The sequence below is a fragment of the Populus trichocarpa genome, chromosome 10 (assembly GCF_000002775.5).
Source record: "Populus trichocarpa isolate Nisqually-1 chromosome 10, P.trichocarpa_v4.1, whole genome shotgun sequence".
Classification (NCBI taxonomy): domain Eukaryota; kingdom Viridiplantae; phylum Streptophyta; class Magnoliopsida; order Malpighiales; family Salicaceae; genus Populus; species Populus trichocarpa.
Genome location: NC_037294.2, coordinates 3,749,386 through 3,776,616, shown reverse-complemented (window position 1 = coordinate 3,776,616; position 27,231 = coordinate 3,749,386). Strand labels below are relative to the sequence as shown.

Sequence of the window (27,231 nt, the reverse complement as noted above, 5' to 3'; positions counted from 1 at the left end):
CCCACACTTAGCTCTTGCTCGTCCTCGAGAAAAGAGAGATGAAATCAAACTTAAATTAAATAAGTAAAATAACTATGACTAATCTCTTAATCTCTCATCAATTTCCAAGAGTATATGGATTATAAATAAGAATACAATCAAGATGGATAAAAAAACATAAATTTTCAAGAATTTATTCACATGTGAACTTCAAAACTCAATTAAACATTGAGATTTAAATGAAATCTATGCCATGCCAAAGTGATAGGTCCTCTCATTGATATACACTCCAACACTCATGTGTTTAGGGCTTATGCATTTAAATCTCTCAAATTCAATCAATGAATATGTTTTACTATAAACTTGCTCTTCAATCTTATCTCCATTACTAAAAATATTACAAGCAATGCATGAATCAAAAGATTTTACTTTTTGGTTGTAATGGGCTAAGGTTAAGGTGATATAGACATTCTCCACTGTTCCGGCCGAACCGGGTCCGGTCCAAAGCTAAACATGCATTGAACTGGGTCCGACCCAGCAAAATAAAAAAAATTATTTTTTATTTTTAATTATGTTTTATTCAAAAAACTAGTGTTAAACATTATTCAATGACACTACATAAATTAGACGGAGATCGCTTGATGACGTAGCATTTGCAGAATTTGATCGCAATCCTAATTTTGTTCCTGATTATATTTTACCTGATGTTGTTGCGCTCTTAAGAAATTTGTGAAAACTGTAGTCCTTGTCGGATGTATTTCATATGTGATGGAATTGTAGATAGTTTAATGGAACAATAAAAAATATTTTATATAAAGTATTATTTATTTCATGATGTAATAACAATAGTTAAATCTACAATATTTAAATTAAAAACCATCAATATTAATATATATATTTTTAAATTATTTTATAACCTTAATTTCAAAAGCATTTTTAACCAAACACATTAAACTACTTTTTGTTCAACCTCAATTTCAACCACAGTTTTAACCAAACATATATTTTTCCAAACCAACCTAAACTAAAAGTACTTTTTATAAAACAACTTTTTTCAAACCACAACCACAACAGCTACTGCAGTACCAAACACACTAATATATAACATTATCAAAATTAATTGCGTAATCCTATGGTAGAAAATTTATTTAAGCTTAGAACATTGAAGAGTCTAAATTTCAAGATAAGAAATGTTGGACTAAAGAGATGCTACACATATTTTGTGACATTTGTATAAAGGCAATTGAGAAGGAAATGAGACCCAACACCTATTTTGACAAGGCTGGTTGGAAATATGTCACCATTACCTTTAAAAAGCAAATTGGCCATGGATTCACTAAAGCACAACTGGAAAATAAATGGGACGGGATAAAAAGGGATTGGAGGATATGAAAAAAGTTGATTTTCAAAATAGGAGTGGGCTAGAGTTTAGAGTTGAGAACTATTTCTACCAGTAAAGAGTGGTGAAAATCTAAAATTTAGGTTTGATGTTATTGAATCAATGTCCAAATTTTATTATAATTCTCTAATTTTTCATTTACGGTCCTTCATATTCATTTGATATAATATTTTCTTTTATTATAGGAAATACATAAAGCTAAGAAATTTAAGCATTCCGGTATTGAGCCATCTCTTTATGGTAAATATGATATTATGTTTATAAATATTGTGGCTTCCAGTAATTTTGGTTGGACACCTTCTCAAGAAATGATTTCAGATGATATTGAGGTGGGTGATGAGAGCAAAAATACATCTAATGAAGATGTTAACCTAGAGGATATATGGTAGTAGAGATTCCGAGAAAGATAATATACCAAACTTTGTCATGTCAGCAACATGATTGCCGGTGTTAATATTAATGTTAGTACTACTAACACATGTAATGGTGAGTAACTATCTAGTCCATAATTAATAATTAAAACATTAATAATTGAATAAAACAATCGATCCTTATACAAGATTTTAGAAAACAGTATAGGAGTGAAAATCCAAAATATTGTGATGAAAACAAGAATCCCAGAAATTCTCTCTTCACTGAAGAAAACATCTTCTAGTTGCTTTCTCTTCAATTTCAACCATCTACTTAATGGCTGCTGCTATTTCTTAATATAAATCGGATTTCATCAGAGTATAATTTATATTTAGAAGCCTTTATTTCTGCAACTAGTAGTGTTTGTTATTTCAACTCCTCAGCACGCACTAGAACAATCGAGTGCCTTTTATCACTAAAAAAAAGTCATTAAATCTCATAGAAATTAAGCATGCATGGTAGATTCATAACCTTATTACAGCAGACACACAGTAAAAGTTTTATGGCAGATTCACAACCATCAAGACCACACAAAACAAAAACACAAGCACTCTATCTTGCCTCTAGCAATGAAATCGAGCACTCGTTCGCTGAAGGTGGTTTGCACTGGCTTGATGAATAACATGCTTCAATAAGATCCCTTTCAGTGAAGAATCCTGGTTGTTTAGGCTGAGGCAGTTCATCTTCATTACCCAACATCAAAACCACATATGACATGTTTGGCCTATCTTCTGTATTTTCTTGCACACACAATAGCCCCACATGAATCGAACGTAGTACTTCAGATAAATAAGGTGTTTCAACTTTTGATTCCCCAACCAGTTCTAGAGACCTGCCTTGTTTGAACAGTATCCAAGCCTGATAAACAAAAACCATGCTATTAAGAACACGTTACGTATTTGTGCAAATCCAACATTGACCATTGTCGGTCTCAATTGTTTTCCATAATTTCTACAGTTTTTCTTCAAGTATCTGAAGTGTTCAAGTCTCATAAACATGTGCAGACATCTGGTATCTAACAGAGGTACTCGAGAATTTATTGAAATGAAAGAGTCAAACTGACATAGCTTTGGCACTTACATGCCCGATAAGGTTGAGGTGGTGATCTGGGTGACTGAATCCTCTGTTCCTATAGCCACTCACTATTTCTAGCACCAATACACCAAAGCTGAAGACGTCTGATTTTAGCGAGTAGAGTCCATAATTTGCATACTCTGGAGATATGTAACCACTGCATGTATTCATAGAATTTTAGGTCGCATGCATTTGCAAACTAAGAGCATAAAATCCATATGATGAAGAAGACACTTACTACGTTCCAGCCACTTTATTAGTACTGGCTTCAGTTTCATTTTCTCCAAAACTTCTAGCCAGGCCAAAGTCCGAGATTTTTGGATTCATTTCGTAATCCAACAAAATATTGCTGGTTTTCAGATCTCTGTGGATTATTCTTAGTCTCGAATCTTGGTGAAGATAAAGGAGTCCACGAGCAATCCCATTGATGATATTGTAGCGCTGACGCCAATCTAGTAGCAAGCTATGAGTTTCATCTGCCCAAGTCAATACATTATGGCTCTTATCAGATTCATAAATGTTTGTGAGAGAACAAGAAAGAACGAGTTACAATTGCATATATGGCAGGATTTGTGAGAAAGAAAGTGGAGAAAAGTAATCTCCCCCAACGAAGCCACTTTCCTAAGGGCTTCGAAGGAAGATAAACATCTTATAATTAGATTCTTAATGCAGGTTTTGGAAAGCTCAATAGTGCTTAACTTTTTGAAAAGGTTTTGTGAGATTCATACCAAAAATATAGAAGTCCAAGCTTTTGTTAGGCAAAAACTCGTAGACCAACATCTTTTCATCTCTTTCAATGCAGCATCCAAGAAGCCTCACTAGATTCCGATGCTGAAGTTTCACGATATGTTTAACTTCATTTTTGAATTCATCAAGTCCTTGTCTTGAATTCTTAGAGAGCCTCTTCACAGCTATTTCTCGTCCATCTGCAAGGTTTCCCTGCAAATAATGACTCAGCATCGTAAGCAAATCATTCGTTGTCTTCTGGAAGTTGAGAATTGCGAAATGGTGTTTCATACTCTTTGTATCTGTTAAGGAACTCTTCCAATCAGTCATTGTTTTATGCTAAAAAAATGGTCGGTCCTGACAGTCCTGTAGTGGAATCGTTTCAAAGAAACTAACACCAAGAACTCCGCTGGGGTCAGGAGTTTGTAAGATGAAATTCAGAGGCCATGGGACATATTGCATGACGGTTTACAGATAATTATTACCTTATAAACAGGTCCGAAACCTCCTTCTCCTAGTTTATTGGCATCAGAAAAGTTATTTGTTGCAGAAGCCATCTCATCCATATTAAAGAAGGGTAATTCTAGTTCTTCCTTCATATCCTTGTTATTCGATCCGCTTGGCAAATTACCTGTCATTTTTCCTGTTAGTATTACTACTACGAATTGGAAAGGTAAAAAAAAAAAGACATGGGATCTCTCACCTCTATTTGTCGTTATACTCAAATTTCTTTTCAAGGCATTAAATATTAATGAAGTCTTGCAAGGATTACTCAAATCAAATTTAAATTAAGAGATTAACTAGACTTCTTCTCTGAAAGTCTGGAATGGGGGCGATAGGATTGGTTAGATTTTCATGGTAGAATACGTACGTTTTTTCTGCTGCTGCTTTCTCCAAACATGCAAGAGCAAGACCAAGGCTAGTCCAAGGAACACAAGTCCTGTGGACAACACAGTGCTTACCACGATCCTTTTCTTTGCATTGGATTTCGTATTAACCCTTGCACCATCACCATTACCTATATCATGGCAGAGAAAAACTAGAGTTAAAAGACAATAAATAGGAATTTGTGAATAGTTTTCCTTGGCTATTGGATCTTTCAATCCCAGTTATCTACTCATACATTATAAAACAACACCGCTCTGGGCAGAGAAAAACCAATGCTTCAAGAAGTTAGTTCTTTCTATGAATATCTCAAGTTCTGTCATGCCAAATGATATGTTGTGCAAGAAATCTTACAAGCATCTACAACAAATCATTGAATTTTAGAAATTGTGAGATTTTCAGGATTGATGATGTGATTATTCTTGCAAGTCTCTATATCAATCCTTATACTAGTATAAATATATGTCTTGAGAGTTGTAATCCATGTCCACAAGCAATGCGGTTGTTCAACGAAACCTATGGAAAAAAAAAAACAGAGAGAGGGGAAGAGGAGACATTGACCAAGTGATATGATGTTCTGAAAAGTAGGATATAATATTAGAAAGAAAACTTTCTCATGCATTTAATCGGAAAATCATCTCAAATAATATGACCTTTCTAAAAGTGATTAAAATCCAAGCAATAGATACCGACAGATGATAAATTCATACCTAGTTCTGATGCAGCCATCCGTATAAAAATGGTGTCTTTCTCATCTTGAAACAAAATATCGATCAGATCATTGAACCAAAGCAAGCACCCACTTCCTCCATTCCTGATGTCCATGTTTGCATACGCAGTACAGCTGCAGTTCTTCAAGCACATGTTCCTGCACTCCTGCAGGCTCATACTCTTGTTAAACCATGATTGCCTTGTCTCCGGCAACTTCACACCTGAGACTTTTCGAAACCCATCTCCTGAACAGTTCAGTGCCGTCTTTCTGATGCAACCACTTGACCAATCTGTCCTCTCCCAGTCTCTTGGAACTTTGGGTACAAATCCATTTAAGCAATCACACACCGGAGAGTTGTTAATTCTACAGATGCCATTTGCACCACATAGTTTATAACGCGCACAATTATTGATGTTTTCTGTTTCGTAAAGAAACCAGCTCTGGGTTTTCTCAATCCACAAAAGTTGTTGGATATCACCATTCTGAGCCAAGACGATCCTCCAATGCATTGAGCTATTAACAAGCTGTTCTCTGTAAAATATCTCCTTCTCATTAAAAACAAATTCATATGTGTATATTGGATTTGGTTTTAATGGAGGCATACCACTGAACCCCAGACCATTCCATGGCCCAGATCGATACTTCACTTTCGAATCTTCCAGCTCTACTAACTCGGGATATCCATAAGGAACAAGGATACCTGTTATGTTACCTCTAGAAGGATCATCTACTGACTTCCATGCTGCCAAGCTCCAGTCCATGCCAGTTACTCTATTCCGTCCTATCTTCATGCCCGGTATTAATGTATTACCTGAATGTTCAAAACTCTGCCACAGGGAGTTTTCCAGGTTATTATCACCCTCCTCTTTCACAACAAGGTTTCCCGAATCCAAAAGCTGTGCAACTGGATTCCTAGCAGGTGTTGATGTGTTGGAAGACCAAATGATGCTTCCACTGCGATTGACAAGGACAAGAAGTCCTTGGTTGGTAAGCCTTACAACACCTGATGAATCGTTAAGTGGAGATTCTCTGTTGGCAACCCACACTGCTGTCTGGACTGATATTTTGCCATACCATATCCCCAAGTATCGGTTTTTGGATTTTCCGGGGCTGAAAAATCCTAATTCATAGGTGCCACCAGCCGAGACTATGGTGTCTCCATCTCGAATTGACAGGGTTGTGTTAATGGTGTCAAAAGGGGTGGCTACTTCCACAATCAGAAGCAAAGTGGAGCAAAAAAGAAGTACGGAAATGCAATCCCTCCGAAATCTCATGATTCTTTTAAGCAGATCGCTTTGTTGTGTTATAAAATGGCTGGCTTTGCTAGATGTGAAGAATATTGGTCTCAAGAAATTGCCTATTTAACACCACAATCAGTCTACCGCTACAGCAATGTTTCCCTGCTGAGGTAAACGATTTAACACCACAGTCAGTCTAGCGGCACAGCAAGTCAAGCGGACAGCAACGTTCCACTACTGAGGTAAACGATTTAACACCATAGTCGGTCTAGCGGCACAGCAATGTTTCACTACTGAGGTAAACGCTCTTGTTGATGAAATTCACATGGAAAATTCATAGATAGTCAGCACTACAGGGAACTAAAGTGAGGTTTTTTTACTAGTAGTCTAAAGTATTTTTCAAACTAGCAAAGTTAAAAAAATATTTCTCAGTAAGCATAATCTAAGCAGTACATGCGTGATCTACGGTTTGTCGCAACATATACTCTTGATTTTGCTGTATCAGCAAGTAGTTCATCCAGTACTCGTGGAGTCCAAAACACACCACATCTAATGCAATCATTAACTTTGTCTCTTCACTAACAGAAATGCCAGTGATTGTCATCGTTGCTGTGCGGTGGCCCTTAGGCACCACTAAGTGTATGTACAGCGCTGCATCAATCAATCGATCGATCATTTACTATCGACACTACCGAATACTGAGTTGCCACCACACTGGCTTTTTCTCTGTTTCTCCCGGACATTCTTCTATACATGCTCTATCCATTAAAAAGAAAAGGAAAAGAAAAGACAGAAATATAAAATCGACTCCATGTCTTGACTCTGTTCACTGAGATCTATACACCCAAGTTACAAGCTGAAGTATATGCAGAATATTTACAAGACTAAAATCTTCTATTTACTAAAAATATTATACATCTGTGAGCTGCATGATTTATGCAGAAGGATCAGGTCAATGATTTCCAACTTGCGCGTAAGAAATTGGAGGTGGTCCCGACCTAATGATTCGATTGTATTCGTTCACAGACAAAAGGGCAATTCGATTGTGAAAAGCATCTCATTTTGGATCATGTAGCAAGCCAAGCGTCAAGTACCCTAGTTTCAGAGAGCTGTAGAAAGACAGACTTAAATCAACCCCAACTAAAAACAAACTTCAACACTGCCCTTCTTACCCTAATTACTAGAAAAGGAAAAACCTTAAACAATAAAATGATCGCAGATCATCCACAACAGATTTAATCATCCATAAATGGAGGACACCACAAAAACAAGATTCACCTCACCTTTAGATTTTCTTTGGCTGTGTGTGCCAACTGAAAAACAGATGGTTAAACAAATTTGAGGAAAACCTAAAAAATGCGTATAGAAGATAACCAGAAGTATGAGGAGCTGTTCAAGAAACTATAAAGAAATCAAGCAATTCATATAGGATCTTTGTTAGAACAATCATAGCATTGAAACTACACTAGTACATGTAACCATGCCAAATCATAGCAAATAGAGTTCTTTATAAACTGGAGTGTGCCGAATTTGATAGTCTATGGTTAAATGGCCTTCATGCTCTCAATTTCTGTAACTCTTTGTCACGACCCGAATCCCGGATCCATGACCGGCACATAGGCAAGGTTCCCCTCCAAGGTTCCATACCTATGCGAACCCAAACTTACACACAAACTTATCATAACTCAATCAGAGTTCAACGCAGCATTAATAACAAAATCAACTTTATAATATAACTGAATTGTCTTAATACAAGAGTTAATATAATTCATAGTTTTGGAGCACTAACTTGACATAAAAGGAATATACAAATTACAACCAAAAAGCAGGTTCGGAAGGTTCAACAAAAGTAACCTGCTATCAAGCTATAAGCCTGAAAAGAATAATAATGAGAGGGTGAGTTCAACAACTCAGTGAGTAGATAACGTTCAATATACACACACGAGGTAATACAGCAATGAGAAATATATATACAAGTATGGCTTTAGGTTCTTATGTAAGTGTTCTCAAATTGGCCATAACAAGAATGTCATATGGTAAAACTCGTCAGAAAATCAAAATGCAATGAGCATGAGGCTCCGTGCTGTGGGATGATCAGTCCACACAGGTTGGTGACTCCCCCGACCAACTAGGGTTCAGATACGATGTGCACAAAGACTAACACTACCCTGTTAGCATGGGTGTTCTGACTGACATACCATAGGTTCATAATCATAATCAAACAGACATATTCATATCTCAAGGCTCAACTCATGACATCAATCAAATGAGGAGCTATCAATTCAGAAGTCAATTCAAAATATATACCGGTTCATATCAAGAATTCAGATTCAACAATTGATTATGCTTTATCAAAACAAGGATAATAATCAACATATATATTATCAAGAAGCATGATTCAATTCATATTAACAAATCAAATATTTATACTATTTCTCATGCATATGGAAAATTATCCACTCACCTGACTCAAAAGCAAACAGAAGCCAAAAGCAGACACCGAAGAAAATCCTACTAACGTCCCGCCGGTAGAATATCAGGATTATCTGAATATAAAGGAGACATATTTAAGAACGACTCGAAAGAACATTTAACTTATTTAATACACTTATCTAAGGGTGTATTCCATAACCCTATATGTTTTTGAACTAACTAGTTATCTTTCCTAAAAACCCAACATTTAACGGTTTTTCCCGAAATCTAATCCATAATAAAAACAACTAATAAAATTGATAATAATTTACTAAATAACCCTTAATTATTCATCAAACCAATCTGAAAAAGCTAATATTACAGCTAGGGACTAATCTGTAATTTATCCTATTTTTAAGGGTCAAATTGCAACTTTTGTCTAATTGGAGGACCAAACTGAAATTTATCATAAATCCATGAATATACTGAAATTCTGACCATAATTAGTCCTCATTTCTGTCCAGATCATCTCATTATACTCCAAGGACCATTCTGGAATTTTACCAAATTTTTAGGGTCAAATTGTAATTTTTATCTAATTGGAGGACCAAATTGAAAGTGTTAAATTCTCTTATCTATACAATAATTCTGTCCATAATTCATATGTTATTCTGTTCAGATTCTCGGAATAGGCTCCAGGGACCAATCTGCAAATTTTCCAAAGTTTGGGGACTAAACTGTAATTTTCCAAAATTAAGGGACCAAACCGAAATTTTGTCATCTTCAACCTCCAACCCAGAATTTTTAACAGAAACCTACTGTTCTCTCCAAATTTCTAACTCAACATTCACCATTTACACAATTCATAACTCAAATTCATCACAATCTTCCATAATCAACTCATTAATCAATTACCCATAACAATCAACCTTATAACATTCAATTTAATTCATCAATTAAACCCAAAAAACAAATTTTCAAAACCCTAACATTTATCAAAACCAAAATTAAAAGCTCAATAATACAAATTTATACATTTAACAACCTAAATCTTACCTTAAAACTTATTCCCTTCAATTCCTTTCTATTTCCCTTCCAATTTCCCTCTTTTCTCTTCTTCTTCTTCTTTCTCCCTTCTCTCTCACGGTTTGCTCTCTCAAATATTCAGATCTCTTTTTTTTTTTTTCCTTTCTATTTATATATATCATCTCTTTATACAATTACTACAATACCCCTCATTTAATTTATTCCTACATCTAAGCATTCAAGGGCTTTCTAGCCTTTTCCTATGTCTTTATATTCAAAACATTACACTCTTCTTGCAATTCTTGTTCTAGTATAGTAAGTTCTGAAGCAACAATTAGTATTGGCTTTTTATCCAACAATAGCGCGCAAAGTTTCAAATTCTCATATTCTATCACGGCTCAAATTAACTTCAATAATTCAAGAACAACAGCATATATGAATCAAGCAACAAAGTTGTGGTGGGGGGAGATTTTTTTGACAGAGTATAGGGATTTAGGGGTTGCTATTGTCTCTGCTATTGTTGCTGCAAGGCCACTGCTCTCTCTGTTAAGTGTTACCTCAAGGATAGGTTGGCTAGAACTAACCAGAAGATCCATATAAAAATGAAACTAAAAAGAAAAAGAAAAGAAGAGAATTTTGGGACTGACCCTTTTGTGAAACAGTAGCAATTCCATGCTGTAGTTAACACTGATCAGAAAACAAAACAGACTTGATACCAAAAGCCCCATAAGCAATCTGAAGGGTGAGATTGGTCTCCTAATCTGATGAGAAAACTGACGGTGTTCAGTATACCACTATGACTGAGAGTCTAACATAGAAATGGTGGGTCTTGGAACCTAAAAAAGGTAAAGATCAAGCCTCCAACATGTCATGAATGAAAGAATACAGGTGGGATGGTCGGATATAGCAAGAAACCAAGTCAGAAACAAAATCTAAGTTGTAGCAGAGTTGGAATTATAATAGAGTTGTGACAACAACAAAGTCCATTTTCAACACAAATTTTGAAGGACTTAATCAAACTTAAGGATCAGATAAAGAAGGATGGAGTTAAGTAGCATAAGGAACTTCTAATTAGCTTAAGAATTCTAAAGAAATTAAGTAGCCAAGGGAGAGAATAAATAAAGCAGAAATCAGTGGAATTCGCCAGAATAACAGCAAGAAGTTGTACGAATATTGAGAGTGTTTCAATCAATTGTGCACGAGCTACTCTCATCATCAAATTTCTGATCAATTACTGCTGCAATATTTTTATAAGGGATTGTTATTTATGGACCGTAGCATGATTGACACAACAAGTTGAGGAGTACTCATAGAAAAGACTTCAGAAGAAGCATGAGAATTAATCTCGAAAATGGCAACAAATTCACAGCAATTTGGAGTCCATGTTGATTCATTTAGAAGATTTAATGAGGTAATAAATTTTAATATTGAGAAAAATCTTTCAGAACTAACATCTCTCATTAAACAAGTTGCTCTGGAATAGGTTAGATAGGTCAAAGTCTGTGGTATCTGCTTTTTCCCAAACCATCCTACTGATAGATGCCTTTAATTACAAGATGATGATCACATGCATCAAGTTAATGCCATGGGTATATTTAACAGCAAACAAAGGAGATATGACCCATTTTCCAATCAGTACAACCCTGAGTGGAAAAACCACCTGAACCTGAAGTAGGTCAACCCTCAAACTAGCAACCTTTTCAACCCTATGTCCACGGCAAATCATCTTTTTCTCCTCAACAACCATCAAGTGCAGGTATGTCTTTAGAGGATATTGTAAAATCCTTGGCCACCAATACACAAATGTTTCAACAGGAGACGAGAGCAAGCATTCAAAATTTGAAAAACCAAATATCACAGCTGACTTCTTCAATGCATAAAATAGAGGCCAACAAAGGAAGGTTATTGTCTCAAGCTGAAATTAATCCCAAGGAAAATGCAAGTGTCATGACTCTTAGAAGTGGCAAGGAAGTGCAAATCAAGACAACAACAATTGGCACCCAACAAAGGAAAGAAAAATCGACTGAATCATTAAATATGTCAACCAACAAGGTAAGTAAAAAAAATTTCTTACCAAGTTCTAATATTTTAATTCATTCCCCTTTTCCCGGCCAATTTGAAAAAAAAAATAGAAAAAAGAAAGAGATAGAGAATGAAATCTTTGAAACTTTTTGGAAGGTGGAGGTGAACATTCCATTGTTGGATACAATCAAACAAATTCCACTATATGCCAAATATCTCAAAGCGTTGTGCACCAACAAAAAAAGGCCAAATATTGATGAGAAAATAAGGGTTAGAGAGAAGATGTCTGCAATCATACAAAGGAAATTGCCTTAAAAGTTTAAGGAACCAGGTATGCTCACTATACCCTGTGTGATTGGAAATCATAAGTTAGAAAAGGCTATGCTTGATTTGGGAGCATCAATTAATGTGATGGCACTGTCAATTTATAAGGATTTGAATTTAGCATCTTTAAAAGAAACAAAGGTAATAATTCAATTAGCGGATAGGTCTAATTCATACCTTGAAGGCGTTGTTAAAGATGTTCTAATTAGAGTAAATAAACTGATTTTTCCTGTGGATTTTTACATCATTGACATGGATGATGAGTTTGTTTCAAATCCAACTCATATATTGTTAGGCTGACTATTTATGAAAACAAAAGAATTTGAATATGTTTTTCATGTTGATGTAATTGACCCCATTGTGCAAGATGATTATGAGCATAATTTCTTCAAAGATGAGTTGAACTTCGTATTACAGCATAACAAGACAGGTAGAGATGCAAGGTTGGAGAAGAAGGAGGACATGAAAGAATCAATTATGTCTTTGCATTCACTACTTAAAATCCCAAACAGGTTGGTTAAATCTCCTTTACAACTATCAAATTCTTATAAAAGGGTTTTACCTTTTATTGAATAGGCCTTGAAGCTGGAATTGAAGTCTTTACCCAAACATTTGAAGTATGTGTACTTGGGAGAGGATGAAACTCTGCCAATGATTATTGCAAATGATCTAACCAAATTCGGAGTAGAAGAACTATTGAGAGTTGTCTAGCCAAAGACAATAAAGAAAGGCACTCTTGGGAGGCAACCCAAACATGGTGTTACACCACGAACAATAAAGATTTTTTTTGTTGTTTTATTCGTTTTATTGCTTTTTATTTCAATTCAATATTGTTTATTTGATATTTTCTCAACCATATTTTCTTTATCAGACTCTATTCCCTCAGGTAAAAATGTGGAGCACACCGAAGGACATACTTAATGTTAAAGATAGATAGCAATGCGCAAAAAGAAAAATCAGGGCAATTTTCCCTTCTCTTTTTAAAATGTTTAACTGCAAACATTGAGGATGATGTTCATATTAAGTGTGGGGGAATTAATATGCTTTAAAATTTCAACATTTTTGGACCAAAATTTTTGTTTTTAGGTGCTTTTGAATGATTGGAATGTTAATGTCTTTAACAAATTTTCAGTTGAGCTCGAAAAAAGTCATAACATGATTGAATGATGATCTGGTTTCTTAAGATTGTTTAGTCAAGCTATTCTCTTTGGGATTTAAGTAATTGGATTTGGTAAACACAAACTTGTGAGACTTTGAACCTTAAGACCGAAACATCCATGTTGATCTTTATTTTCCTTGCATGTATGATTTTCTTCCATTGTTATGCTTCTCTAGAACTTGCTTTGATTACTTTTGACACCACACATATACATGCATGTATGAACAAGATTAAGGCCTTCTTTGTTAAGTGCCATATATAGCCTAGCAGCCCACTTTTGGATTAATTTTCCATTGAAAACCCTTTTGAGCTTGTTGCGGGGGGGGGGGGATGTTGGGACTAGCACGCTTTAAGATGTGAACCTCCTTAGAGGTATGTTGTTGGGAAAGGAAAGAGTTTTGGGTTTAATAATAAAATTATGATTAAGGTTCACGAGATGCCACCTAGTATTAAGGTTACTAGGAAACTTATGGTCTGTTTGTCAAGTTTTTATCTGTTGGTCTTCTTATAAAGTCTAAGGCAGCTCTCCCTTCGTGAGAGTGTATCTACCTTATTGGGTAAAATCCTAGCCATTTGAAAGTTTAAATTTTAGCATCGTATTTATTTTGCTCTTTGTATCTTTAATACTTGAGGGTGTACTTTATTGTGTAGTTTTACATCCCTAAATATGAAAGTCTACATCTAAACCCTAATATAAACTGAACAAAATGATTGTTAAAGGGTTTTTGATATTTTGGCCAAATCCTAACGGATAATCATAAACTGGTTACGATATCTATTTTTTTATTCTTTTTTAAAACATGAGAAAGATGCAATTTTTTTTTTTGTTTTTTATGAAAATATGATTGGAAAACTTTTTAGGATATGGCCGTATGCACAAAAACAAAATATTTTTTGTTTTTTTGAAAGGTGAAATTAATTTAAAAGTTTTGAGATTTTTTTTGAATTTTTATTTTTTTTTAAAAAAATGTTTAAGAGAAAACCAGGTATTTTAAAATCGAATCTATATCTTACAGTGTAAAAATACAACCCAATATTATACAAAATTGGTAGAAAAACATGTGAGAAAATCAGAAATATTTTGAAATGACCTTTGTAATTTTTTTTGGAATTTTTTGTTTTTTAATATATATATACAGTATTATAATATTCATTGTATATATTATTATTATTATTATATATTGGGTTGGGCCTAACCCAGCCAGGTCTGGTTAGGCTGACTGCTGGCCTAAAAGGGTTGGGCCAAAATCAGCCCAACTGATCCAGTCTTTTTTGTTTATTTTGTTTTTTGGGTTTAGGCTGGGCTGATAAGGTTCCATCCCAAACTCGGGAGGTTAATTATTTCCCCCCTACGTGTAGAATGAATTATCATTTTGCATGTAGAATGACAATGGCGGGGAGTGAAGAAAAAGGAGAAGGGGACTACTTAACGTGGAAGGAGAGACCGACTGGTTTGGCTATTGACTGGTGATGGAGTTGTGGGAGGAGACACCGATGTCAATTGTTGGGTGGGAGAGAAAGAAGAAGGAGAAGGGAAGCTCGTGGTGGAGGAGCTGCTGCTGCTGTTGCCGTTATGTAGAAAGAAAGAGAAATCGTCAGTGGAGAGGGAGAAGTGTGGTGGCATTGATGGAGGAATTGGTAGCTGGTGTTGGTTGTAGGAAGAAGAAGGAGAAACCTTTAGCTGGGAAGAAGAAGGAGAAGAAAAAAAAAGAGAGAAAGAAGCTTGCGATGGCACCTCCTTACATGAGGTGGTCGACTAGTGGTTATACCAATGAATTGTGGTGGAGATGATGGTGGTTAAGCTGGTGGTAGCCGAAGGCCACGATGGAGAGAGAAGGAAAAGAGAAACAATGGTAGAAAAAGAAAAAACTAGGGGGGCAGAGCTGATTTTTTGTCGACTTTGGCCTCTGATTTCTCCTTCCTCAGGCCATGAAATTCACATCTACTTATAGGGGGTGGAAGATGGATGTTTAGTCTCCACTGGTGCCAAATCATGGCCCTTTGTTCGACGTGGAAGAATCTCAACTACTGACTCAAAGTAGTCATTATGCGCTGTCAGATTTGTTGCAAGAAATGGTTGGTCGGGTTGACCACTTTGAGGTTATGCCACCGCCACTATGGCCTCGATCTGCTAGAACGGATTAACTGTTGTGTAGTCAAGTGTCAAGTGATCATTTTGGTATAAGTTTTGTCCAATTTTATGGAGAGATGAATAGTTAAGCTCAAAATGGCATTGTTATGGTCTTTTTTTGTTTAGTCCTTTGATTTTTGATTTCTTTCAATTACTCCCCTGATTGGCTTCTAACTTTCAATTTTGTTTAATTTTGCCCCTAACAAACTTCAATTTCAGTGCCTTTTTTAGTTTGGTCCTTAGTCTCGGATTTCTCCAATTTAACCCCTAATTGACCATTAAACTTTCAAATCTCTTCAATTTCACCCTTGATTCCAGCCGATTGGGTCCCCAGAGTTCGATGCTTTTTATAAAATGATCATTGACTGTGAATTTCTTTAATTTAACCTTTAATTGACCCCAAAACTTTTATTTTCTTGCAATTTTACCCTTGATTTCAATCAATTGACTTGGTAAAAATTAAATTTCGTTTTGTAAAATTTCAATCTTCTTAATTAAGCTCAAATTGGGCTTTTAAACTTAATTTTCACTAATTAAGCCCCAAATAAAATTAATTTGACCCATGTAAAGTATAATTAAGGCCTTGTAACCCTTCAATTGAACCCAAATTAGTTATTAAACATAATTAAACTTTAAATTAGTCCATGATTAAATCAAATTTGCCTATTAAAATGGGGTATAAATAGGCTCCTGATTCTATCCAAAATTGCAGCTTGATTTTTCCTACATGTGAAATCCTCCTAGCTTACTTTTGCTAAAATATCAGTCTTGTAAAGAAGAAAAAGTAATGAGATATGATGGACTCACCAGAACAAGAAATGGTCAATCCTTCTGAAAGTGTTTGAAGTGAGGGCTCAAAAATGCACTCATAGGAAAAAGAGATGAGGCTAAAAAACACATTATCCAAAAGATGAGTGCTAAAAAACACACTCAAAAGAAAAGGAGACATAGTTTGCAAAGAAAAAGATGATCTTTATGAAAGACCTTTTGAAGTGGTATGGTTGTACTAGGCGACCTACCTATTAGTAGAATTCAAAGAGTTTGAAATGGTCAAATTGTCATGAGTGACCCATCTAGGTGAAAAATGTGAATATTTTTCAAAGTGGTTTTATTGTAATGGGAGACATGCCAAGGTGAAAAAATGCAAAGATTTTTCAAGGTGGTGAAAAATATGAATGATTTTTCAAGGTGTTCTTATTGTAATGGGCGACCTACCTAAGTGAAAAAAGATTTTTCGAGTGGTGAAAAATACAAAGATTTTTCAAAGTGGTTTTATTGTAATGAGCGACCTGCCTAGGTAAAAAATGAAATATTTTCAAAGTAGTCTTATTGTAATGGGTGACCTACTTAGGTGAAAAATACAAAAGATTTTTCAAGGTGGTCTTATTGTAATAGGTGACCTGCCCAGATGGAAAAATGTAAAGATTTTTCAAAAATAGTCTCATTGTAATGGACGACCTGCCCAGGTAAAAAATGTAGAGATTTTTCAAAAATAGTCTTATTGTAATAGGTGACCTACCAAGTGAAAAATGCAAGAATTTTGTAAAGTGGTCTCATTATAATGGGAAAGCTACCCAAGGTGAAAAGTGGAAGATTTTCAAGGTGGTCTTATTGTAATGGGTGACCAGCCCTAGTAGAAGTGGAAGATTTTCAAGGTGGTCTTATTTTAATGGATGAGTTTCCCAAGTGGAAAGTGGAAGATTTTCAAGGTGGTCTTATTGTAATGGGCGACCTGCCCAGGTGAAAAATGCAGAGTTTTTTCAAGTGGTCATATTGTAATGGGCGCCCTGTCCAGGTGAAAAAATATGACTTACCTAGCGAAAATATTTGGTTAGAGATGTGAAAAGCCTGAAAATTTATAATTTAAATATATAGATGTGTAAACCCTCATGTAAACGTAAGACTGAAAGTGGTAATATTTCAATAAGTGATGGAAACCAAGATTAGAAATAATAGATAAATAATGATATATAATGGAAGAGATGACCTTCATAAAATAAATTTTGGTTTAGAATTCATAAGGATAGAGAAACTAGTAATGTGTTTTGATGGATGAAATAATGAGAAAAATGACAAAATATTTTTAGGAAATAAGTGAGGTAATAAAGAATACATTATAATAAAGGATAGTACAATGAAAAGGGTAGGACTGAAGGTGCAAGCACCGCTTAAAAAAAATCAGTGATGTTATTTTGAAACGATAATAAGCTCGATAAATAAATAAAGGTGGAAATCCTAAAATGAATACATTCCAAAATAATTAAACGACCTTAAAGGTTTAGATTGATAATTGATATGATTTTTTTTTGTGAAGATTGAACAAGAAAAATCTAGATTGTTTATGAAAAGTTATGAACTGACCAATTTTATATTATGAAGCAGAGCTCTCAATCCAATCATCGGATCAGGATGAAATTTTGTATGAAGTCTATTAATATGTTTTCCTACCTTGGTTAAATATCTCATCCCAATTGGAGTTTGGTAAAGACTAGCGATTTAAATAGAAATAAACCAGATAGTTTACATGAAAAATAAAATAAAATACATAAAAGCATGAAATAGGGAAAAAATTGTAATTATGAAAAAAGGTGCCTATAAAACTGCAAAGAGGCCACCAGTAAAAAACAGAAAAGAAAAGAACAAAAAAAAATAGAGAAAAGCGGATAGGGAGAGAGCTGTAGATTTTGGAGAAAACCAATAATGCTCCGGTGGCCATATCTCTGGAATCCACCGTTGGATCATGCTGAGTTTTGGATATGTTGTTCTCATTACACTCCTCTACTAACTTACCGGAGAGATTGGAAGGAACACAATCCGTTTGATAGAAACATCATCGAAAATTGCCTGGAAAACAAAAAGGAAATGCACTTGCAGGGCAGTTTGGTCACCGACTGATTTCTCTCTCTTCGACCGTTGGATCATGCTCATTCTTGGATATGTGGTGCGCCTAGATGTTACCTTCATTCTGGATAGTGGAGATGGGAAACTATTTATCCGGCAAGGTTTCATGCATGTTGAACAGTAGCTCGTCCATTTTCAGGTAAGCTCGGTTTTATTCAGATCTATGGAGATTTAACCGTTGGCTCATAATGAGTTTAAGATATATTATGCATAACTCTATGATATGTAGTATGACCGTTGGGTTTGAAACAACAATCAGAGGTTGATGACTTATTGCCTTTTGAATCTATTGCTAGTTTTGGCAAAATGTAGTAAGCTTGATTAAATACATGTTTTGATGAAATTAGAATTGTATGGGTGTAGGTTTTATGGAAGATGTAATGGTAAAATATGTTTTTGTTATTAGTATTATTATAGATTAATTGTGTATTCTTTATATGAGGGGAATAATGATTATTGTGTAAGAATAGTAAGGAACATTGCTATATGAACATGTTGATTGAATAGAAAGCTAACTTGTTGGTTGTGTGGATATAAATGGGGTGGAACCATGAAGAAATTTAAATGAAAGAAATTTGGAAAATAAAACATATTTAAAGCTAGCCATAAGTGTTTTTAGCAAATTGATTAGTTAATGAAGGTTGTCATGGATCCCAATTAGTAGGGTGAAATTATTGTTGTGATAATGATTTGAGAATATTAATTGTTAAGGTTTGCCGCATATGTTTAATCGCACGAGGAGAAAGCGAAAGAAAATGAATAGTTCATCATTTTGTTGTATTAATAATAATAATAGGAGAAATCTCAAAAGGAATGAGTTTCCTTATTTTGGTCTAATCTTGCTATATTGTAGAGGTAGGGAAATTGTTTGAATGTTTTGCCTTAGAATTGGTTTGAATTTGTGATTTAATGATGCCAAATGACCTTGGATGATGTTGCTTTTGCATGAAAATAAGTTGGAAGTTGAAAAGGATTTCCAAGGAATGAAAATCCTCGTTGTCCAAAATTTTAGCTGTAAAGAAGGGGCTATTGTGATTGTTGATTTTGGGCCTTAAAACAAAATAATTTGGAGTTGGTTTCTTCATAAAAGTTGTATCTCTATGTTTAGCCTTTCATAGAGATAAGTCACGCCCAAAACTGAGTTTTACAACTTTAGTTATGATTAAGACACTAGATAATGTTCTGGGTTGGTTAAGCTTAATTGATCGGAATTAGACAATTTTTAATCGTTGCTTGGAATTGTTGTTGAGTGATGATTTTGATAACAAAATTATAAGAATGAATATAAACATGAAAATGAGTAAGAGTATGAGATCTTAAAGAAAATTCCTTGTAATTAGTTTGAGAATACTAGTTGAATGAGAATTAAATGAAGATGTGATGTTGGTTGTATTGTTGATAAAAATTGAATCCCTGGTGGTACAGGGAAAGCTGTGGGGACTGGACAATTGCATGGAATGGCAGCACGTGCACCTATTCTAGGTAGGTGATTCATCACCTTATTTTGTAATTATTATTTTTTCTTAAATATTTGTGTTGTGTGTTTAATTGATGTTAAAAGAATGAAACAAATGATTAAGTTACGTGATTATTACAAATGATAATTATTGGTATTTTAAGAGAAATTACCAAAATTATTTGGCTAACAAAAGAGGTTAGCCGGGTGCTGGGTAATTCGTATGGAATTACCGGATTGATTGTGGCAACCAAGATGGGTTAGCTAGATTTCTTGGACAATTAAGAGAATTACCAGGTTTATTGGTTAACAAGGAAGTTAACTAGATATAAGGTAATTCGTATGGAATTAACGGATTGATTGGCTAACAAAAGAGGTTAGCTGGATGATGGGTAATTCGTATGGAATTACCGGATTGATTGGCTAACAAAAGAGGAATTACCGGATTAATTGGCTAACAAAAGAGATTAGCTGGATTGTGGGTAATTCGTATGGAATTACCAGATTAATTGGCTAACAAAAGAGGTTAGCCGGATGCTAGGTAATACGTATGGAATTACCGGATTGACTTTGGCAACCAAGATGGGTTAGCCAGATTTCTTGGACAATTAAGAGAATTACCGGGTTTATTGGTTAACAAGAAAGTTAACTGGATATGGGGTAATTCGTATGGAATTACAAGATTGATTGACTAACAAAAGAAGTTAGCTGGAGGCTGAGTAATTCGTATGGAATTACCAGATGTATTGGTAACCGAGGAAGGTTAACCAAAAGTGTGGGTAATTATATGAAATTACCAGAATTATTGGCAATCGAGATGAGTTAGCCGGATAGTTAAGTTTTGAAAAGATTATGTGAATTAATTGATTGAAGTTAGAAAAAGTAAATTCTAAATGTTATGAGTAAAATAATTAATATATGACTAAGATATTGAGTAAATTAATTAATGTGGTTATTGGGTAGACATAATGACTTGGAGATTGGAGGGGAATTGATAGATAATTGGTTACCATAGTGTTGGTGGCTAAGGATACATTACAATGATACTTAACACCACAATGATGGTGGCTAAGGGCATAAATTGATACTTAGCACTGTGATGAGGGTGGCCAAGGTTATGTGAAGGATGCTTAGTGACCGTAGTGTCGATAACTAAGATTGTGTGCAAATGATACTTGGCAACCGTGGTTACAATGCATATGATGTTAATAAGAAAAATAAAAGGGGTTCGGTACGAATGGAAGAATCAAATGGCATTGATTAGCCATCTAGGTTTGGATTGCTAATGGTATCGATGAAGTTTCATCGGTGCCGGTATTTCTTAAATTGATTAGTCTAGCCTAATATTAGAAGACTAATGATACTAATGAGATTTATTAGTTTCAGCGATTACCTTCTAGAAACAGATTCAGAAAAGGGAAAATATTGATTAGTTATTCCAAAAGAATGAGATAAGCTAATAATACCAAGGGAGGAATATCTTGGTATCAAGTGAGAATTGATTTATAAAGAGATGGTGTTCGCAAACCGTTGAGTTGTGTTGAGATTTCCAAGATGGAATTATTCTTGGCAAATAAGATAGGATATTAGATGGATATTGGTAATAGATGGAAAATATATGTTGTAAAAGAGGTTTATGCCTAATTTTATTTATCAAAAGAAATTTTGTAGAGATTATTGTCTGCCATTGTTATTCCTTGTTACTATCTTTTATATTTATGTGTACATGTTAATTTTTATTTTTAGGTTCATCAGGGTCGTGTCAAGGGTAATGCTAGTTTAGATATCTTTTGCTTTTGACTATGTAAATTATTTGTAAATTAAAAGACTTATCTCTTAAAACTTGAGATGTAATATTAATTCGTAAATTTGAATGTATGTCTTTATTCTAATGGTTTAAACTCTTAGTACCTATTTGACCATGCATATTTATAGTTGAAATTGAATCTTTCATTTGAACTATATTATATGATGTTATTGAATAAGATGTGTTATGTTGATGATAATGAGTTGGGTTGAGACCCAGGATGATTGGGTCGTGATGTTGAGTTATGAGATGTGAGATATTAGAAGTGTAAACAGGGTATATGTCGATAACTTGGGACCTACCCGTATAGGGGAGACTCTGCTGAAATTTTGGTAGAAATTTTGGTGGAACCTGTATATTACAAAAAAATTTACCTGAAAATTTTCAATATATCGCGAAAAAGAATGTAGAAAAATCGGGGTTGTTACAAGAGATGTCTTAAAGGAATGACAAGATAGGGCTAAAAAATGCATTATCTAGGAGATGAGAGCTCAAAGAAACACTTAAAGGGAAAAGAGAAAAGGCTTAAAGGTGCACTATCTAAGGGACAAAAGCTCAAAGGCGCACTCAAGAAGAGATATGATATAGAGATAGAGATAGGGTTGGAAGGCATGTTATCTTAGAAGTGAGAGCTAGAAAGGGCACTCGAAAGTGAAAGATGAGATAGGGCTAGTAAACACGTTATCTAACAAGCGAGGGCACAAAGGGGCTGATGGAGGAATTGGTGGTTAGCGTTGGCTATGGGAAGAAGAAGGAGAAACCTTTGGCTAGGAGGAAGAAGGAGAAAAAGGCAAAGGAAAGAGGGAAGCTTGCAGTAGCTCCTCATTACGTAAGGTGGTCGACTGGTAGTTATGCCAGTGAATTCTGGTGGAGATGGTGGTGGTCAAGCTAGTGGTTAGAGTGGTGGTGGTCGAAGGCCACGATGGAGAGAGAAGGAAAAGAGAAACAGTGGTAGAATAAGAAAAAACTGAGGGGGGGGCTATTTTTTGTCAACTTTGGCCTCTGATTCTCCTCCCTCAGGCCATAAAATCCATATCTATTTATAAGGAGTGGAAGAGGGATGTTTGGTTTCCACTGGTACCAAATCTTGGCCCTTAGTTTGACTTGGAAGGATCTCAACTGTTGGCTCAAATTAGTCATCTTGCGTTGTCAAATTTGTTACAAGAAATTGATGGTTGAGTTGACCACTTTGAGGCAGTGCCACAGCCACTATGGCCTCAATCTACCATAACGAATCAACTGGCGTGTAGTCAGGTGTCAAGTGATCATTTTGGTATAATTTTTGTCCAATATGGTGGAGAGATAAAGCATAAAACGTCTTGGGAAGAATGTCACTCGAATAGCATCTCTTAAGAAGAAGATGAACAGTCAAGCTCAAAACGGTGCCATTTTGGTCTTTTTCCGTTTAGTTCTTCGATCTTTAATTTTTTTCATTTACTCCCTTAATTGGCTTCAAACTCTCAATTTTGTTCAATTTTGCCTCTGATGAACTTCAATTTCAGCGTCTTTTTCATTTTGGTCCTTAATCTCAGATTTCTCCAATTTAACTCTTAATTGATCATTAAACTTTCAAATCTCTTCAAACCCCTGATTTCAGTTGATTGGGTCCTCAAAGTTCAGTGCCTTTTACAAAATAATCCTTGGCTGTAAATTTCTTCAATTTAACCCTTAATTTACCTCAATACTTTATTTTCTTGTGATTTTACCCTTGATTTACCTCAATACTTTATTTTCTTGTGATTTTACCCTTGATTTTAATCAATTCACTTGGTAAAAATTAAATTTGATCTCCTAAAATTTCAATCTTCCTAATTAAGCTCAAATTGGGCTCCCAAACTTAATTTTCACCAATTAAGCCCCTAATAAATTTACTTTGACCCATTTAAAGTATAATTAAGTTCTTTAACCTAATTAAATCTTTCAATTGAGCTCAATTACTTCTTAAACATAATTAAACTTTAAATTGGCCCATGATTAAATCAAATTTGCCTATTAAAAATCTAATCATGTTCTTAGGCTTAATTTATATGCAGATTCGTCCAATAATCATATAACTTGACCTTGAATTTACACTGTCTTTTCAGTTTTGGGTAAAATGGGGTACAATTAGGCTCCTGATTCTATCTAAAATTACAGCTTGATTTTTTCCTAAATGTGAAATCCTCTCAGCTTGCTTTTGCCAAAATGCTAGTCTTTATTTTTTTTTAATTTTTATTTATGTAGACAAGGCTAAATTTGGAATGGGCAATTAAAATTTCTATTATATCAATAAGTCGATAGAACCGGTTAACTAAATTTTTAGAATGAATTAATCCAGTCGACTATTAAAATGATAGGTATAGTGTCATAAGAAAATTCCTTGTTTTTGACATTATTGAAACGAAAATTACGTGGAAATTTGGATGCAAATAATTGAGGTTGTTATAGCATCCTTGGAACGTTAAAAAGATTTATTCCTTCAAAACAAGTCCTAGTTGATGCAAGCAACACTTTTATCTCACTATTTGCTTTGTTAAAATGCTTAATAAGTTTTTGATGTTCATCTATCTACTTTAAGATTTCCATGTATATATAATACATCTTCTCCTTGGATTCAATTGAAATTTGACTCAAAGGTCGTTCTGCATTCTAATGACAAGTCTTTAACTACTTGCTGTCTGATCTTGACTTTGTTGTTGCTAGTGATACATTTTACACTGGTAAAATGGTTAGTTGTTATAATTATTGAAACAATGAACACATCTCCAAAATTATACAACAAGTGTAAATATAATGCATTATAAAGTACCAATAAATATCCAACACAATTCAAAATTTATTACACAATGAAATATCACATCTAAATCAGTTCAACATTTTTAATTAGAATCCTCCCTCTTTATTTTTTTATCATCATGTCCAGCATCATCTTCTTTGTTGAATTCAATATCGATCTCATCATTATTATTGTTTTCTCTATGTCTACCAGTACTCAATTTTACATTTAATTTATCAACATCAACATCAATATAAATATTCTCAATGACACAAAAATCTAGATTTTTTAACTTGGTAAATAGAGCAACTTAATATGGATCAACTAGCTCATCCATTTAAAATACATCGTCTCCCTAAATTACTTTATTATTATCATCTTCAACAACTTGGACACAACTTCTAGGTTTGGTTTTCACAATGGATAATCAATCAACTATATTATGATCCTTTTTGAACGAAGGAGTGTATGTATAATACATTTATTGGCATTTTTGTGCAAAAAATAAAAACATCAATGATGTTGGAAGTTTATCTTTTTTTATTTATTTCAATCAAACCATGATGAGGATTTACTCTAATTCCTCTACTGGTATCCTATAAATAGAATATGAATAAAAACACTATATCTTCTGACATGTGATATCAAAATTCAATAACCTAATAATCAACTTCAAACTTATTAGATATGGAACCATTTACTCAATCTCTACTATTATAGGTTTTTCTATCCTCACCATATTATTCACTATGAAAGAAATATTCATTAATAAAATACTTATTATAACATTTGATCTTTCTTTGAAGACTCAAAGATAAGAATTTAAAACTACCAGCATTGATTCCCATGTTGAACACTCGGTAAATAGTTTGCTGTTCGCTCCTTTTAATAAAATAAAAAAAATTCAAAAATAACGGTAATCATTAAATAAACATATAAGCTTTAGAAAATTACAAGTCTCCTTTTGCTTATTATAAAGGAGAGGTTTGAATTTTTTAAAGAGGAAGGACTCTAATGTCACATCTTAATTAAAATAAAGTTAAAAAAACCATTAGTATACGATTTCCTCCCACTTTCTCTTTCTTATTAACTAGTGTTTCACATATGCATTGCAATGGTCATACGTGATCATCGTATTTCACACACACACACACAATTCATGTTTTCTAAAATTTAACTATAGAAAGTAATGCTTGTTTCAGAGTCAATATCATCATGCATGTAAGAAATTAAATCATATTTCATGGATGGTAAATTTCAATAATATTCTCCAAATAATTTTAATTGAATATTTTATTGAATCTTACTTTTTGTATGCTAAAAAATAATAAATAAAGCCAATCTTTTTCTTTTTTATTATCGAGCATTTTTTTATTATTGATAAATCATCATCATATTTTATCTCTTCATTGCTACCACCCCACCTCTTGTTATTACTACCATTAACTCCTTATAACTACTATCAATAGGATTTAATTTGATTAGGATAATGAAGCCAACTATAATTTGTTTCACACAAACATAAAATAACTCTTTTTAAAGGAGAATCATGCGCTAAAAACCAACTGGAAATGTAAATTCAGATGAAAGTTCTTTTTCAAGACCTTTAGTACCAAGTTTTTATTCCCGGAGAAGTGTTTAGTGCTCGGCTAAATTGCTACCAGACCCTTCTTTAGGAAAAGGTGGAATTACAGTGGGCTCCACTTTTCTCTAGACCAGCATCTATACTTTGAACTTTGAAGTTTGTGCTCTCTCAGGATCAACTATGACGGCTGCGCTCAAGCTTGACTATCCCCACATCCTTAGCATAGCTATAATAATAATTATAATTATATTTTATTATTATACGTTTTGTATATGAAGACTTGACCCTGAGAGCAAATCCCACATCCTTAGCATAGTTATAATAATCATTATTACTACTACGATTCAAACTCCATCCCCGCAGGAGATGGTGGATAATCACTTCTCGGAATCCACATGTGCTAAGACTCGAGTCCCAAGCCTGAGTTTATGTCTAATTTTTTTTTTTAAAAAAACAATATTATTGCTTTCAATTTATTTTATTGAGTTTTTATTTTTTTTAAATATATCTCATAAAAGTTTGTGATAGAACAAAATTTCAATTCAATTAAAGTAGAAAAAAGTCTTTTTTTTTTGTTATAAAGTTATAATTATAATTTAATATTTTTTATGTGCTTGAATCACATGGAAGATTGATACTCTACCATACATATCTAAAGGGTGTTTGTTTTTGTGGTAGATTGTGCTTTGTGGTCTAACAACAATTTTATTTCATTTGGTTTAGATGAAATCATAAGTTTAATAAAGTAGGACCCATAAATGTTTGTTGTCCAACCACAGGTTCAACAAAAAGCAACCATATCTGTTTTTTATCATTCTTGTGCATAGCTAGAAGACCGTGCAATTATTTTGTTTACCAAAATACCCAATCTTATCTTCTCCTCCCTGCTCTCCTGATTTCCAGTGTAACGACTATTCTCAGCATCCACATCTTCATCTCTTCACCGACCATTTTCCTTCTTGAAAAAGAAACTCTATTTACAAACGTCGTTTTTCTCTTTTTTATTTTTTGTTTTGTAGCCATAAACGATCTCAAAACCCATAAACCAACTCCAGATCTACACAAACTAACATCCACAACCAAGATCTACAAAAATCACCACCAGATCTACAAAAACCAAGTATAATTAAGTTTTTCTTAAGTCCTAAGTTTTATTTTTTGAACTTCCATTGGTTTATGAGAATATGAGTATTATATATGAGAATTAGTTGAGATAGATAGATGAAAAT

The 27,231-nt window shown here is 34.1% G+C and overlaps 1 protein-coding gene and 1 long non-coding RNA gene across 2 annotated transcripts in view; both read right to left on the bottom strand.

The window, feature by feature from the left end:
* Positions 1 to 2,104: 2,104 nt before the first annotated feature.
* Positions 2,105 to 27,231, bottom strand: part of LOC7475946 (G-type lectin S-receptor-like serine/threonine-protein kinase At4g27290) — a 98,310-nt gene continuing 73,183 nt past the window's right edge. The window contains exons 2-8 of the mRNA XM_006378054.3: positions 5,185 to 5,898; positions 4,461 to 4,607; positions 4,075 to 4,220; positions 3,592 to 3,802; positions 3,102 to 3,339; positions 2,870 to 3,020; positions 2,105 to 2,647 (exon numbers count right to left, since the gene is read on the bottom strand). Coding sequence (XP_006378116.3) covers positions 2,342 to 2,647; positions 2,870 to 3,020; positions 3,102 to 3,339; positions 3,592 to 3,802; positions 4,075 to 4,220; positions 4,461 to 4,607; positions 5,185 to 5,898 — 1,913 coding nt within the window. The 3' untranslated portion in view covers positions 2,105 to 2,341. The remainder of the gene's footprint in view (positions 2,648 to 2,869; positions 3,021 to 3,101; positions 3,340 to 3,591; positions 3,803 to 4,074; positions 4,221 to 4,460; positions 4,608 to 5,184; positions 5,899 to 27,231) is intronic.
* Positions 8,132 to 9,419, bottom strand: LOC127905888 (uncharacterized). The gene is made up of 2 exons (XR_008060384.1): positions 8,889 to 9,419; positions 8,132 to 8,297 (listed from the first exon to the last, which is right to left on the bottom strand). It is a non-coding gene; the product is annotated as an uncharacterized LOC127905888 (long non-coding RNA).